At 42.3% G+C, this 12,267-nt stretch overlaps 1 protein-coding gene across 1 annotated transcript in view; it reads left to right on the top strand.

Moving 5' to 3' along the window:
• The window catches only part of Plexa (plexin A), a 247,758-nt gene that overhangs the window by 164,688 nt on the left and 70,803 nt on the right, over positions 1-12,267 (top strand). The window contains exon 3 of the mRNA XM_076389982.1: positions 8,072-8,254. Within this exon, the coding sequence (XP_076246097.1) occupies positions 8,072-8,254 (183 nt within the window). The remainder of the gene's footprint in view (positions 1-8,071; positions 8,255-12,267) is intronic.

The following is a 12,267-nucleotide window of genomic DNA, read 5'->3' as shown; positions in this document are numbered from 1 at the left end:
CTATTAACTAAACAAAAAATGTCATTTTAGTTCCTCTATTCTATCCTTAAAAAAAAGATAATATTTTAGGAAGTCTGTTTTTTAATAACTTTTACTTCCTCGTGATAAATATTCATAGCTATAATCTTTGGAAATAATTAGTTCTCATCGTTTGAACAAAAGAATTGAATTTCAGAAGAACAAAATATTTCTACATAAACACTAATGCATTTCTTTATCCATGCCTTCGAGGATTTCTAAAATCAGTTTCTCTCTGGGAGCAGCTATAATGTTTCACGACAAAACACGGAAGTTTGTATTATTGGAAAATCGCATCGAAAAACTGCAAGCTCAGAGGAAATCGGATTTGTATTCCCGAAATGTTTGCCCCACGATCTGTCGACCAAAAACTCCTACACGCCCGATATATGGCTTCCTTGGAAACGATGATTCGATCCTCGTTGTTTGTTCAACAAGCGAGTAAAATGGCTTTAAACGCGAGCGTGTTTGCTGCGCACAATTGCAATTTTCAGAAAATTGTTTCCCACTGGAAAAATGATGACCGAAATCTATGTTAAATTTTCCGAGCGTGCTTACACGAACAGAAATTTATTTAAACATGTAGAATCATTATTTTCGTAAACACGTTACGCTTTTAACTGAAAAATAAAAGTTAGGTATAATTACTGCTCATTTACATTTTAATTGCAACAGTGCTGTATTCATTAGAAATTCTACCAGAACGAGCGTCCTAATTTTATTTTCAAAGAAAGTTGCTTTTAATTAATTTTCTCTTCCTTTTTTTAGTATCATTCGTGATCTTGTAAAAGTGTTACATTCCTCGTGGAAGTAAAATCGTTCCATCATTAATTCAACTAAAAGCAATAGCTCGCTGCTGGTATATTATCGCTTACAAGAGATCTACAATCTCCAACAGCTTGAAATAAACAAACGATCAAATTATTTATGGTGCATCAGCGTTCGCGAAAGCGTAACGCAGCAGATCACACGCTGCAAGTTTCTAGTTTCCTTCAACGTTCTCGGAATTACGCAAGCTTTGCTAGGGAACGTTCCTCGCCAATTTTCCAAGACACATTTAAGCGAAGCATAAGCAGCATTGTCATTTTCAATGTTCCACTCCTCATTTTCATATCGATCCGTTGATACGCTGCCGTCAACGTACAGCTTTGCGAGCAGCCAACAAAGAGCTCAAGATGCCAGAATTTCTACTTCCTGTGCTTTGAGAAAGGGAGAATCCTCGGCTTCTTCGACTGTCGAACCTATTCTCTTCGATGTCAAAGCGGAAATAAGAGGACTCAAGCGGTCTCCACTGACAGACATGCTTTCATCTTCTGTCTCGAGAGCTTGCAACATGAGGAAACAATTTTCTTAACGAAAGAAAAAAAGAAACTTCAGGCTGTGACTACCTCTGCTATAGATAATCATTATTAACTTATTATTTGCTCTAAAAAATGTTCTAAATAGGGAATTATAGGAGCACTTCAATGAATTAGTCAGGAATCAATCAGATAACAAGTCAGTAAAATAAGTATCGAGTCAGACATAGAACAGACAGTGCAATAAGTGCCAAGTGAGGCACAGAAACGTCAGTAGATTAAACCCCATGTCAGACGCAGTAAAGGTTAATAGAATAACCCTGAAGTCAACTATAAATAAGCCAATAGAATAAGCCACGAGTTAGACACATCAAAATCAGCAGAATAAATCTAGAATTGAATACAGAAAGACTAGTAGAATAAGTCAGGAGTCAGACACAAAAAGTCTAGTAGAATAAGCCACGAGTCAGGCACAGAAAAGCCAGTAGAATAAGCCGTAAGTCAGGCACTATAAAAGTCAGTAGAATAACCATAAATTAAAATATAAAATCAAAGACAAATAAATCAGTAGAATAAGCCACGACTCAGACACAGAAGAGTCAGTAGAATAAGTCCCATGTCAGACACATTTCCCTAGAATTTTAAACGTTTCCTCCACAATTAATAATTCTGAAACGAACCTATAAGCGCGATTTTGTCATTTTTAATCCTCTTTATCCTCATTTATTCTCTATCCCCTAAATTTTATTTTCGTCTACTCTTTAAGACATTCCATTTTCAACTATTTCCAATTCCTATCCTTCAAGCCCTCAAAAATTCCCACTCCCAAGTCCCCAACAAATCAAACCTCCATTAACACCACACACTTAGTATTTTGCATCACTTAGCGATCATGACACTCCCCTCTCAAAGACGATTAATTTCTCCCAAACGTCGAAGCTTTCATCCAGCGTTCCGCCATCGGTATCGAGTACGCACTTAAACGCAACAATACCCTCCCTCCGTCACTGTTACAGTCGTCATTGGATTCGCTGGATCCGTGTTGATAAAATTCCTCGTCTCGGCGGGTATCCGCGGCGAAGGTATCGACGTGTGGCTCGCGTATGACAGAGAAAACAGCGACGTATTGGGGGCATAAAAGACGGGAAAAGAGGATTCGTGGAACGTCGGGGAAGATAGAACGAGCGTGAAAGCCAGGAAAGAGATTGCGGGAAAACGCGTGTATCGATCGCGTGCGGCTGACAGCCGCTTTTCTCGAAACCGCATCCTCTCGATTACAAACCCGAAACTCGACGCAGAAACAAATCTCTGAATCGTTTTTCGACGATCCCGCCGTCGGTCCAACCCCGTATCCAGCGCGCGCGCAGAGGGAAATCACCGCTGGCAAATGAAGAGGAAAACCCTTCCGCAATAAATTGACTAAAATTCAACGCTTTCATTTGGCCTCGGTTCTCCGGCTCGGTATCAGCGCTTTTTACCCTCTACTCGGTTTACAGCATCGCGGAAATTCAATTAACGCAATTGCAATAGGGGGGAACGAAAAGCGATGGATCTGCTTTGAATTACGCGATTCGTTGCGTTTCGCAGCGCTCTGGCTCTTCCCTTCCCCCCGTCCTTTTTTTTTTTTTTTTTTTTTCATTTCGAACGCTGCGCCCGCGAAATGTGTTTTCTGCTCGAATTAAATGGCGATTATTTAAAATCTGCCTGGGGTTCGTGAATTTTTCATATAACACAGAAAAAGGAAGAAGAATGTTTATAGCGAAGTGTTTGTTTTGTGGATTTCTGGAAGAAATGAGGCATTGAGGGCAACTGTGAACCACCCTGCATACTCAGAAAAATTAGAAACATAGGCGATCTAAAATATGAGGTTTCTTTAGAAGAAATTAATACTGTCAACTCAATTTAGGAAGACATGTGGCTTAGCAGTCTACTGTATAAATACAGGCAAAATGAAGACATATTTTATTACAGTATTAGATTATATTCTATATAGATGACTCACGTCTGTGGGCAAAATTTAACACACTGAAGTCACAATTAATCCAAACCAAGAAACACGTATCAGGCACCCCTTTTGATTCCACTAGCGAAAAAATCACCCTGTATTTTATTATCTCTCTGTTTTCTCTGTTTCGACCATAGCTGGAGAACTTTTCGTCGCACAGAGAGAGGCAATAAAAGCCCAGCATTGACGAACGTTCGATAGTTATCCATATGTTGACGCTGCTCATTGGACGCAGCAGGATGGGGATTGGCGTTCGGTAATTAGTCGTGTTGACATTGGTCGTCGACGAGTATACCTGTGTGTCTGTACAGGGGTAAACTGTCGCAAGGTGGCCCATCGAGCGACGGTCTCCGATCTCCAGTATTAATTGCGCGACCTCCAGCTCGACATCCCTTTGACACGCTGTTCCGCTTTACGCGCACCGATTATTTCCTTTTTCGGCGGTGCTCGCCCCCTCGATTCATCGTTCGCTTTTATTTCGACACAGTTCCGCGCGATACCCGCTCGCGAGGGAACCTGTGCCACGCGGCAAATGAGTGGTGTTCGTTAAAATTTAATGAAGTCTCTTTTCGCCCGAACCTGGATTGTTTGCTGTTAACAGGTAAATTAGATCTTGTTGAAGTTCGGCCGCAAGGAGGTGCAAAGCTGGATGAAATCATTAGAGCGCCGGTACGAACTATGCTTTCGAGGGAAAAAGAGAATGTTGAACATTGAAATTTAATGAAGAGTGTAGAGGTATATTTGGGGTAATGTTTCTTGCAAATATTTTATAATTTACGAACAAGTTTTAGGTATTCTCTGACTTTTATGATGTGATTTGTGTGTGTTATTCTCATTTTATAGTGCTACCTATGTGCATTTGTTTTAGATAGTTGAATACTGTTCAGAAAATTCATATGCTAGCTGTAAATATTTTCTATTTTATAGATACGTAGCTAAGTACCTTTAATGGTACATGTCTTTTATTTCTAATATTTTTGATTATTATTACTTGGTAATAGCAAACACTGTTAAGTACTGATATAAAATTTTAGAAAATATTATGAGGGAGGAAGATTTCGAAAGGTTCTCAATCTATTTTACTCATAATAGTGCTCTAATTCAAGCAGTACTTTAAAGTATATATGCATAATACTTCAGCGGCAGGAAGGGTTAGTAACGTTAGTAGAAAACGTAGTTTATTAATTTACGTAAAATACATGCTCGCCTACTGTTGCTAAATCACTGTAGAGTGTTAGAAGGTTTCAAAGTAGATATTGCATAATTAAGTCATTTGAGTATCCTGTAATTATTTTAAGCAGCGTATCCTGCAGCCCCTCTCAGACTTAAGTGCGGAACCATTCGCGTCCCAGGGTCCAATAAATTTTAATATACCTTAAAATATAGCTCTATTACTTTTCGCAAAAGTGCATTAATTAACATTTAGCTACCACAAAATATGAATTCGTGTCTCACATCGATCGTCGCGATATTATCCTGCTCCAAGAGGGCTAATAGCTGACATTAATATTAATATTTTCAATGTTTGCCACGTGCGTAGGTTTAATATCTTCATATTTAGACCCTTAAGAGTTACTGTGAAATAATTTACTTTGGCCCAAGGTACTGCGTACCCATGGGAGTAATATCCATACATAAACGTTAGTAATCTCTACAGATGCTATAAGGCTGTACTTAGATACCGGATGCTAACAATTTTCACAGAATTTATACCTGTAGTTTTCCGATCGTTGAAGTGAATGTAGACCGATTAAGAATTCTTGCACGCTTGAATCATGTCAAGGAAAAACGAAATCATATTGTAGCCAAAAAGTTACGATCGATTGCTACACACAGTCTTGATAGTATAGAAGAATAGGAAAAACATAGGCTCTTGAATCATCGACTTAGCCCTTGTCAGATCAAGATATTACTTAGCGACCTTAACATTCAAATCAGATACTTATAGATTTGCAAGAATTTATAGAAGATACAGAAATCAGAATAGGAATTTGAGAATTTGAATATTTAAGAATTTCTATATTTGAGAATTGGAATATTTGGGAATTTGAATATTTGAGAAGTTGGATATTTAAGAATTTGGATAGCTAAGAATAGAAATATTCCTAATCCTGTTGAGAAAATAGCACAAGGATCTAATACACTCTAGGTTAATTAAGAGAAACTTTCCCCTATTTCTATCCAGGTATCACCAACACCTCCACTTGATTCCAAAAACACCAGAAATGTACATATTCCCATATTCCGAACTCGCTAAATAACATAACACAAGAAACTCATTACGAGTAAAATTACTGTTCCCCAAAGGCCTCGAATCGTGTCCCAAACGTATGCATTGTAACAGTTTTAAAAGCCGCTGAAACAATCCCGGCCCGCTCAGATTCACAAAGATCGTAGCCGACCAACCGAACTGGGATCATCGTGTTTAATGAAAAGCCGCGAGCAAACGCGCGCCAGCTCGCTCGCTCGCTGTCGTAATCAAACGTTCACCGGTGAAACAGGAAACGCGTAAATTAATCACGACAACACACGGGTTCTCGGTTCGGGCGAAAAAAGAGAGGCGCCCCGGCAATTGGCGGCGAGCTTTCGCGAGGCCGTGCGCGTGCGCCGCTCCAACACGTCGTTACTCCAATTTTCCGCGCGGCGAAAAAAAGAAAGGAGGGAAACGCGGGACAAAAAAGTCGCGGTAACGAGCCTCCATTTCGTCTTGATGGCCGCATTAGCCACGTTTCAATAGACCAACCGAGCGCAGTTGTTTTGCCATAACCATTGTTCTAGGCCTTTCTCTCTCCCTCTCTCTGAAAATCGACGAGAGAAAGAGGAAGAGAGAGAAAACGTGTTCCGGAGCGAAAGTGTGCTGCAACGCCCCTTCCGTAACGTAGCCAGCGTATTAGCACCAGGAATGCAAATAATTGTTCGGCTCAGTGTATACAGGGTGGCGAAAGCAACCCTGGAATGTAAATAGAGCCGACTTGTCGGTGGCCACGCCACGAGCGCGGCTTTCTGCCTCGCTGCTCGATGTATTGGCCACTCTTGAACCGTGTAGTCGCGAGTTTTGCTACCTCGCTGCCCCCGCGTACGTGCAGCCACGGGAAACCTTGGCATCCCTCAGTTTCCTTGGTTTCCACGGCATCCCTGCGGGGTGAGGCTCCCGATCGATCGAATCTCGCCAACAGTTTGATTTTCATTAGCGTGCTCTGTGCCAGCTGGCCCATCGACGATCCACGCCGCTCGACGGATGGGAAATTTTGATCGAGCGGATCTTGGATTTCCTTTGATTCGATATGGAAGTGAAAGGGGAACTGTGGCTGGATGGGAGATTGGTATTCTGGGGAGAATTGATTTGAATACTTGAAACTTGGGGCAGTTTTCGTTTAATAGTTCGACTGGGTTTCAGCTGGGGGGATGTTTTACTGGTATTTATTTTGGGGAAGTTGTGGAACTTAAATTCATCTAGAATTTTATAAAAATGTTGCCAGAAGGAAAAATATTATCTCAAAACTCTCAAAAACTCTATAGACATACAAAAATTGCCACTTTTCTCTCCCAAGGACAGCAGACATCACAGAAACCTTTCAATTTCCACCAAATGCAAGAAGGAACCGGATGTCCCGCTAACACAAGACTCCTTGCGCTGCGCTTCTAACCGCGAGGAGGAACGTTCGGCACAGGGCAATAAAGTATCGCATCTCGTCGCGCGACGCGATTAATCGCCGCCCAGGCAAGAATTAATTGCCCAAGCAGCAATAATTTATCGTCTCTCAGCTCGCGGCGATATTTTAGCGGGGATATTTTTCGTGGTCCGACTCGCGCGCGCGCGATAACCTACGACCCGTTTTCCTATAACGAAAACCTGGAAGGAAATCTCTTGCGCGGGGATTCGTTCGCCGAGCGATCGTTGTCCCGCTTCATCCTGCATGAAAATGCGCGGCGTGTCTCCGCGAAACTCGCACGCGCGTCGTTGACCTTATCATTTCGCGTTTAACCTTGCTCCCGCGCGTCTCTTCGATCGCAGATAAAGTATGCATGAACCGCGCGTACAGGCTTTGAGCGTTTATCGTGGGACGTCTTAATCCCTCGGAAGCCCGAAACGCTCGTTAAACATCGATCGTGCGTTAGCCCAATGCGGAAGCTTCCTCCAAGCGTTTATTCGAGACTTCTTTCGCGCCTGTATCGCCATGGAAACTTTGTATTTTTGTCTAGGAGGCGTTAGATAACAGGTTGTGCATTATATTTGTGGTATTTGTTATTAATGAAGCGAATGTAATGGTGGAACAAGATGGATCAGTGGTTCAAGGGTCAGCGCTGATGAACCTATAACGATGTATTTAAGAACTTCTCGACTTGTTTGCGAGGCTATTAGTATTATCTGTTCAGGCTCTGAAACCGTAGAGATGTATTTGAGAATTTCTCGACTTATTATGTGTATTTACGTCTCTATTAGTGTAATTTATTGAGCTGTGTGCGTAGGAAAAAGTGAAGTTAAAAATGTATGCGAGTATTTCACGACGTACATGTATTCACATCTCTATTAGGGTAATTTATTAAGCTGGATTGCTACGGAAAAATAAAATTAGAAATATATTTGAGAATTTTTCGATTTATAATTCATTGCACTAGGTAATGAAAATGACAACTTAATACTTGTACTTAATATTTAATATTTAATACTAAATGAAAATCTCAATTTTTGTTTGTTTCGTGGACTTAGGCAACTGACTTAACATCTTTCCCATTTATCTGTTCACAGAAACTGCAAACCCTGGGCGAGGATTTCTGCGGTCTGGACGTGAACACGCCTCTGGGAGGCGAAGATCCGATGGAGGCCACCCCAGTCCTCACATTCAAGACCCATCTGACAGCCGTGGCAGCCACCTCGACCGGCGACTACACCGTCGTCTTCCTGGGCACCAACGAGGGTCACTTGAAGAAGGTCAGTGCACGATGCTCTTTATCTCGTCGATCGAACCACCGTCGAGCAAACGGTACCGTCTGTTTCATTAGGCCAACCTTGTACGTTCGTTATCTTCTCGTCGCATATTTTCCAAGAGCGTGTCTAATTCTTCGTATCGACTTCTCGCTCGTTCACCCCGTGCTCCGGTGCTCTCTGACCTTTTGTGCCCGGATAGCGCGTCGACTCTTTATACACGCTACGCGGTACTTCGCACTACAGTCTATTTTTTCCTGCTCGCTTGATATTCCTGGCACCAAGAGGGGTTCGCTGAGCTTTTCACCGTCGAGAATCGTCGAGCACGCGCGAATATAGAAATAAAGAACGTGGCTGGGAAATGGGCGGATGAGAAAGAATTTCAGATTGTTATTCAAGTACGTCGAGGGGTCAAAGGTTTCGGGACTTATGGGGAGGGCTAGTTGGAATCTGGGACACTTGAGAGGTACCTCATTTTGAGTCTGAGGGCTAAGTGGAATGTATGTAGGGTGAAATATGATGACTTGGACTTGTATTCACTTATGTGTATTCAGAACAGTGGTTAATTGTGGGTATTAGACTGAGGGATCTTCATGTATTTGTGGGAATTTTGAGGGTGTAAATGTTACAGAATGAATGTAGTATACAGAAATATACAGGGTGTCCAAGCTGAAACGGGCCATCTAAATGTCTCCTCTGTTTTTAATGACACGAAAATATATAGTATGGTTTAATAGTTTCGAAGGAGAAATATGGTGACAGAAGAATCTTTAATGTATTTATATGAAAATCCGCTGTTTAATCGCTAGTATTCTTTTTTTATATTAATACTTGAATTTCTTAATTTTAGTACCCATAACTTTGACAATAAATTCGTTATTTCTTACTCGAAGTTGATATCCGTCGTTTGATCACGTACTATGGTCATCCTGCTTTCTACTTCATACTTCCATGCCTGTAGTATTACAAAGATTTCCCACGAAAAGGTTCATAGAGTCATATTTTCGTCATAATCCTCACGTAATGTTAACCTCTTGCATTACAAGAACTCACAAAAGTCACACTCGTAATGCGTGATAAATTCACATTGCTGAACCGTCAAACGCAGCAAAGTATGAGAAGCAGCATTTTCCGCTAATTACAGATTCAATCAATTTATACCTTTTCCATTTGTCTGACTTAACTTTGACGCGTGTAATTTATGTAAAATCGTAAAGCGAGAGGTTAATCACATGCAATCACCCTGTACATATTTCAACCTAAGTAGCGACTGTACGTTGTTCCAACATAACACTAGAATCTCTATGGACAGGTTGTTACCAAACTAGGTTCCATTTCATATCACAGATCGACAAAAGAAATACCTTTCTTTACAATAATCCATCTATATTCTTTATATTTCTTTGTATTTCTAAGCAAAAAATATCAGTGGCTACCAAGAAATCTGTAATTTCACTTTGTAAAATCGTTCGAATACTTCTAAGCAGTAGCGTATATCAAAAAATTGTATTCCACACTTTAACCTATTTTCCCATATAAAATCCCCAGTTTTCCTCTCGAACCGCCATGCTCAAGACACCCAGTACACCACCGCCTCACAAGTCGCAGTTCCTCGAACCGATCTTTCTCATTCTCGCGGTGGACATAATTAATCCGCAATCGCCCCGCGGCGAAAGTAATCACAATAGATATTAATGCTGGCGACAGAATCGGGTCTACAGCGAAATCCGCTTTCTATCGGCGTTTCCATTAGCCTCACCCGCGGCTGGTGGGCAGCCATTACGAGGCTATCGTTGCACGCGAAGCGTTAACGCTTAACGAGGCTAATGGAGTCCGCGGGACTCCGTCTCCTGCTTCAGGAACTTCGACAGCCGTGAAACTCGATCGTGCCCTCCGAATCGGGCGGCGCGACGGCTCGCCCTCGCCCCCTGCACGCCCACGCGGCACGCACTTACGCCCTCGATGCTCGAAACTTCCTCGATCGTCGGCGCGACGCGCGATCGTTAAATTAATCGAGATCCGCGCGCGATTATCCGCTCGTCGGGCGATGATCGTGAATCAAACGGCGTGCGAGCGTAACGCGAGCTGTGTAATTGGCTCCGCGATAAACTGGGGAGCCACGGGGGTGGGGGGGAGGAGGAGGTAAAAAAAGGCAGCGAATAGTTACAAAATTATGGATCTCCGCGGCGAGAACCGGGGAAACTATTCAGCCGACGGATCGTTAAGACGCGGATGCGTTTCCAGGAACGAGATATCTCGCGTTGGCCCCCTCGAATCTGTCGTGATTAATCACGATTATCGGGCTGAACCCTCTCCGATTTCTTCCGGTTGTTGCTTTGACCATTGCGTCGCCTTATTCTTGGAATTATGGCGGATGGATACTCGATAGCGGTGGAAAATGTCTGGTTCGCGGGATTTGGTGAAAAAGAGGTAGTGTTGGGGAATTTGAATAATGTGTTTTCTGGAGTTTAGGGAATACTAGATGTGTGATTTAAAGTTAGAAGAGAATTGGAGGGGTGGTAAAGTATAGTAAAAGAGACAGTTCTTCATACCTTTTGAGTACTATTTTATAACAGTTGATTCTGTATGAGTGTAGAATTGTTTCAGATATTTCGTTTGCTTGTATGAACAAAAGAAAGTTCTCTGAGAAAGATATTTTTTCTGTTCTACAGCAATGTGAGTAGAATAAGTCTCAAGTCAGACACAGCGAAATTAGTGGAATGAGTCCCGAGTCAGACACAGCGAGGCTAGTAGAATAAGTCTTAAGCAAGACACACTGAAGCTACTAGAATAAGTCCCAAGTCAGGCACAGCGAAGTCAGTAGAATATGTCTCTAGTCAGACACATTTGACTTGAATCTCAAAGATTTCTGTAGCAATAACAGTGAAACGAAGACTCTAACTATAAGCTTCGAGCCAGAGATAAAAAAGTCATTAGAATGAATCTCGAGCCAGTGGTATAGAAATCAGTAGAATAAGTCTCAAGTCAGACACAGCAAAGATCCCACATTTTAAGAATCTTTGAAATAATCAACACCTCTGAAGCCTCAAACACAATTTTTTGTTTTATTTTAGCATGCAAAATTACCCTCTTAAATTTCTGACACTTATTCACAACCTCTACTATTACATGTAACCGTTTCGATGGAGACTGCAGCCCTCGAGTACTTCTGATAAGCAAAATATTGCCCCTATCACGACAAGGTTCGGCTACAGCTGCTATAAACCGTACCTCCATCTCCTTACGAACACTAAAGATAATCCTCTCTTTCTCCACCGACAAACTGATAACATCACTGAACCAATTCACATAACAATACTATTACACAAGCCCAATTGACTCATAATTTTCAATCACTCCGTCCATCACTATCAAATTCCATTCCAACTTAATAGAACAGCACATCAAATGATCGAATCAATACCAACGTTCTCCCACCTGTTAGCCATCTCACCATACCCCGTGCACTGTGGGAACCCCGCATGCCCACTCGATCCACCACACGATTCCGCAATTAAGATCCACAGGGATAAATAATTCATCAGAATCGCTGCGTTAACGCGAACTACGTTCCACGAAACCTCTCTTAATGTCAGTCGAGCCTATCCCGATTAATCACAATCGCCGCGGCTAAGATCTCGCCAATTTGTTCCGCAATCTCGCGTCAGAACGTAGCTGTCCCTGGCAAGGGCGATTCGAAATGGCTGGGCGCGATGATCGGGGGATCGTGGAACCCCGCTCGCCATTAGCGCGCCGCACCGCCGCGAGTTTCCAGGAAAATCACGTCCGCGTGTTTCTTCCAATTAATCACAATTACAGGCTCGAAATCTTCTTCAATTTGTTCTGCAATCCAGCCGGGGTCGCGGCCGGTCGTCCTGCCAGCGCGTTGTCTCTCTATCCCATCGCGATCGCTAAATTAATCCTAATCGACGCGCCATTATGCGGCTCGATTTGCATACCGTGACGGGAGTTTTGCCGCGGTCGAGCTCGCCGTTCGTTAGCCAGCGTGAAAGAAGATG

The sequence above is a fragment of the Calliopsis andreniformis genome, chromosome 12 (genome assembly GCF_051401765.1).
Source record: "Calliopsis andreniformis isolate RMS-2024a chromosome 12, iyCalAndr_principal, whole genome shotgun sequence".
Lineage (NCBI taxonomy): Eukaryota > Metazoa > Arthropoda > Insecta > Hymenoptera > Andrenidae > Calliopsis > Calliopsis andreniformis.
Note: the sequence above shows the minus strand (reverse complement) of the source record. Positions and strands in the feature narration are given on the sequence as shown.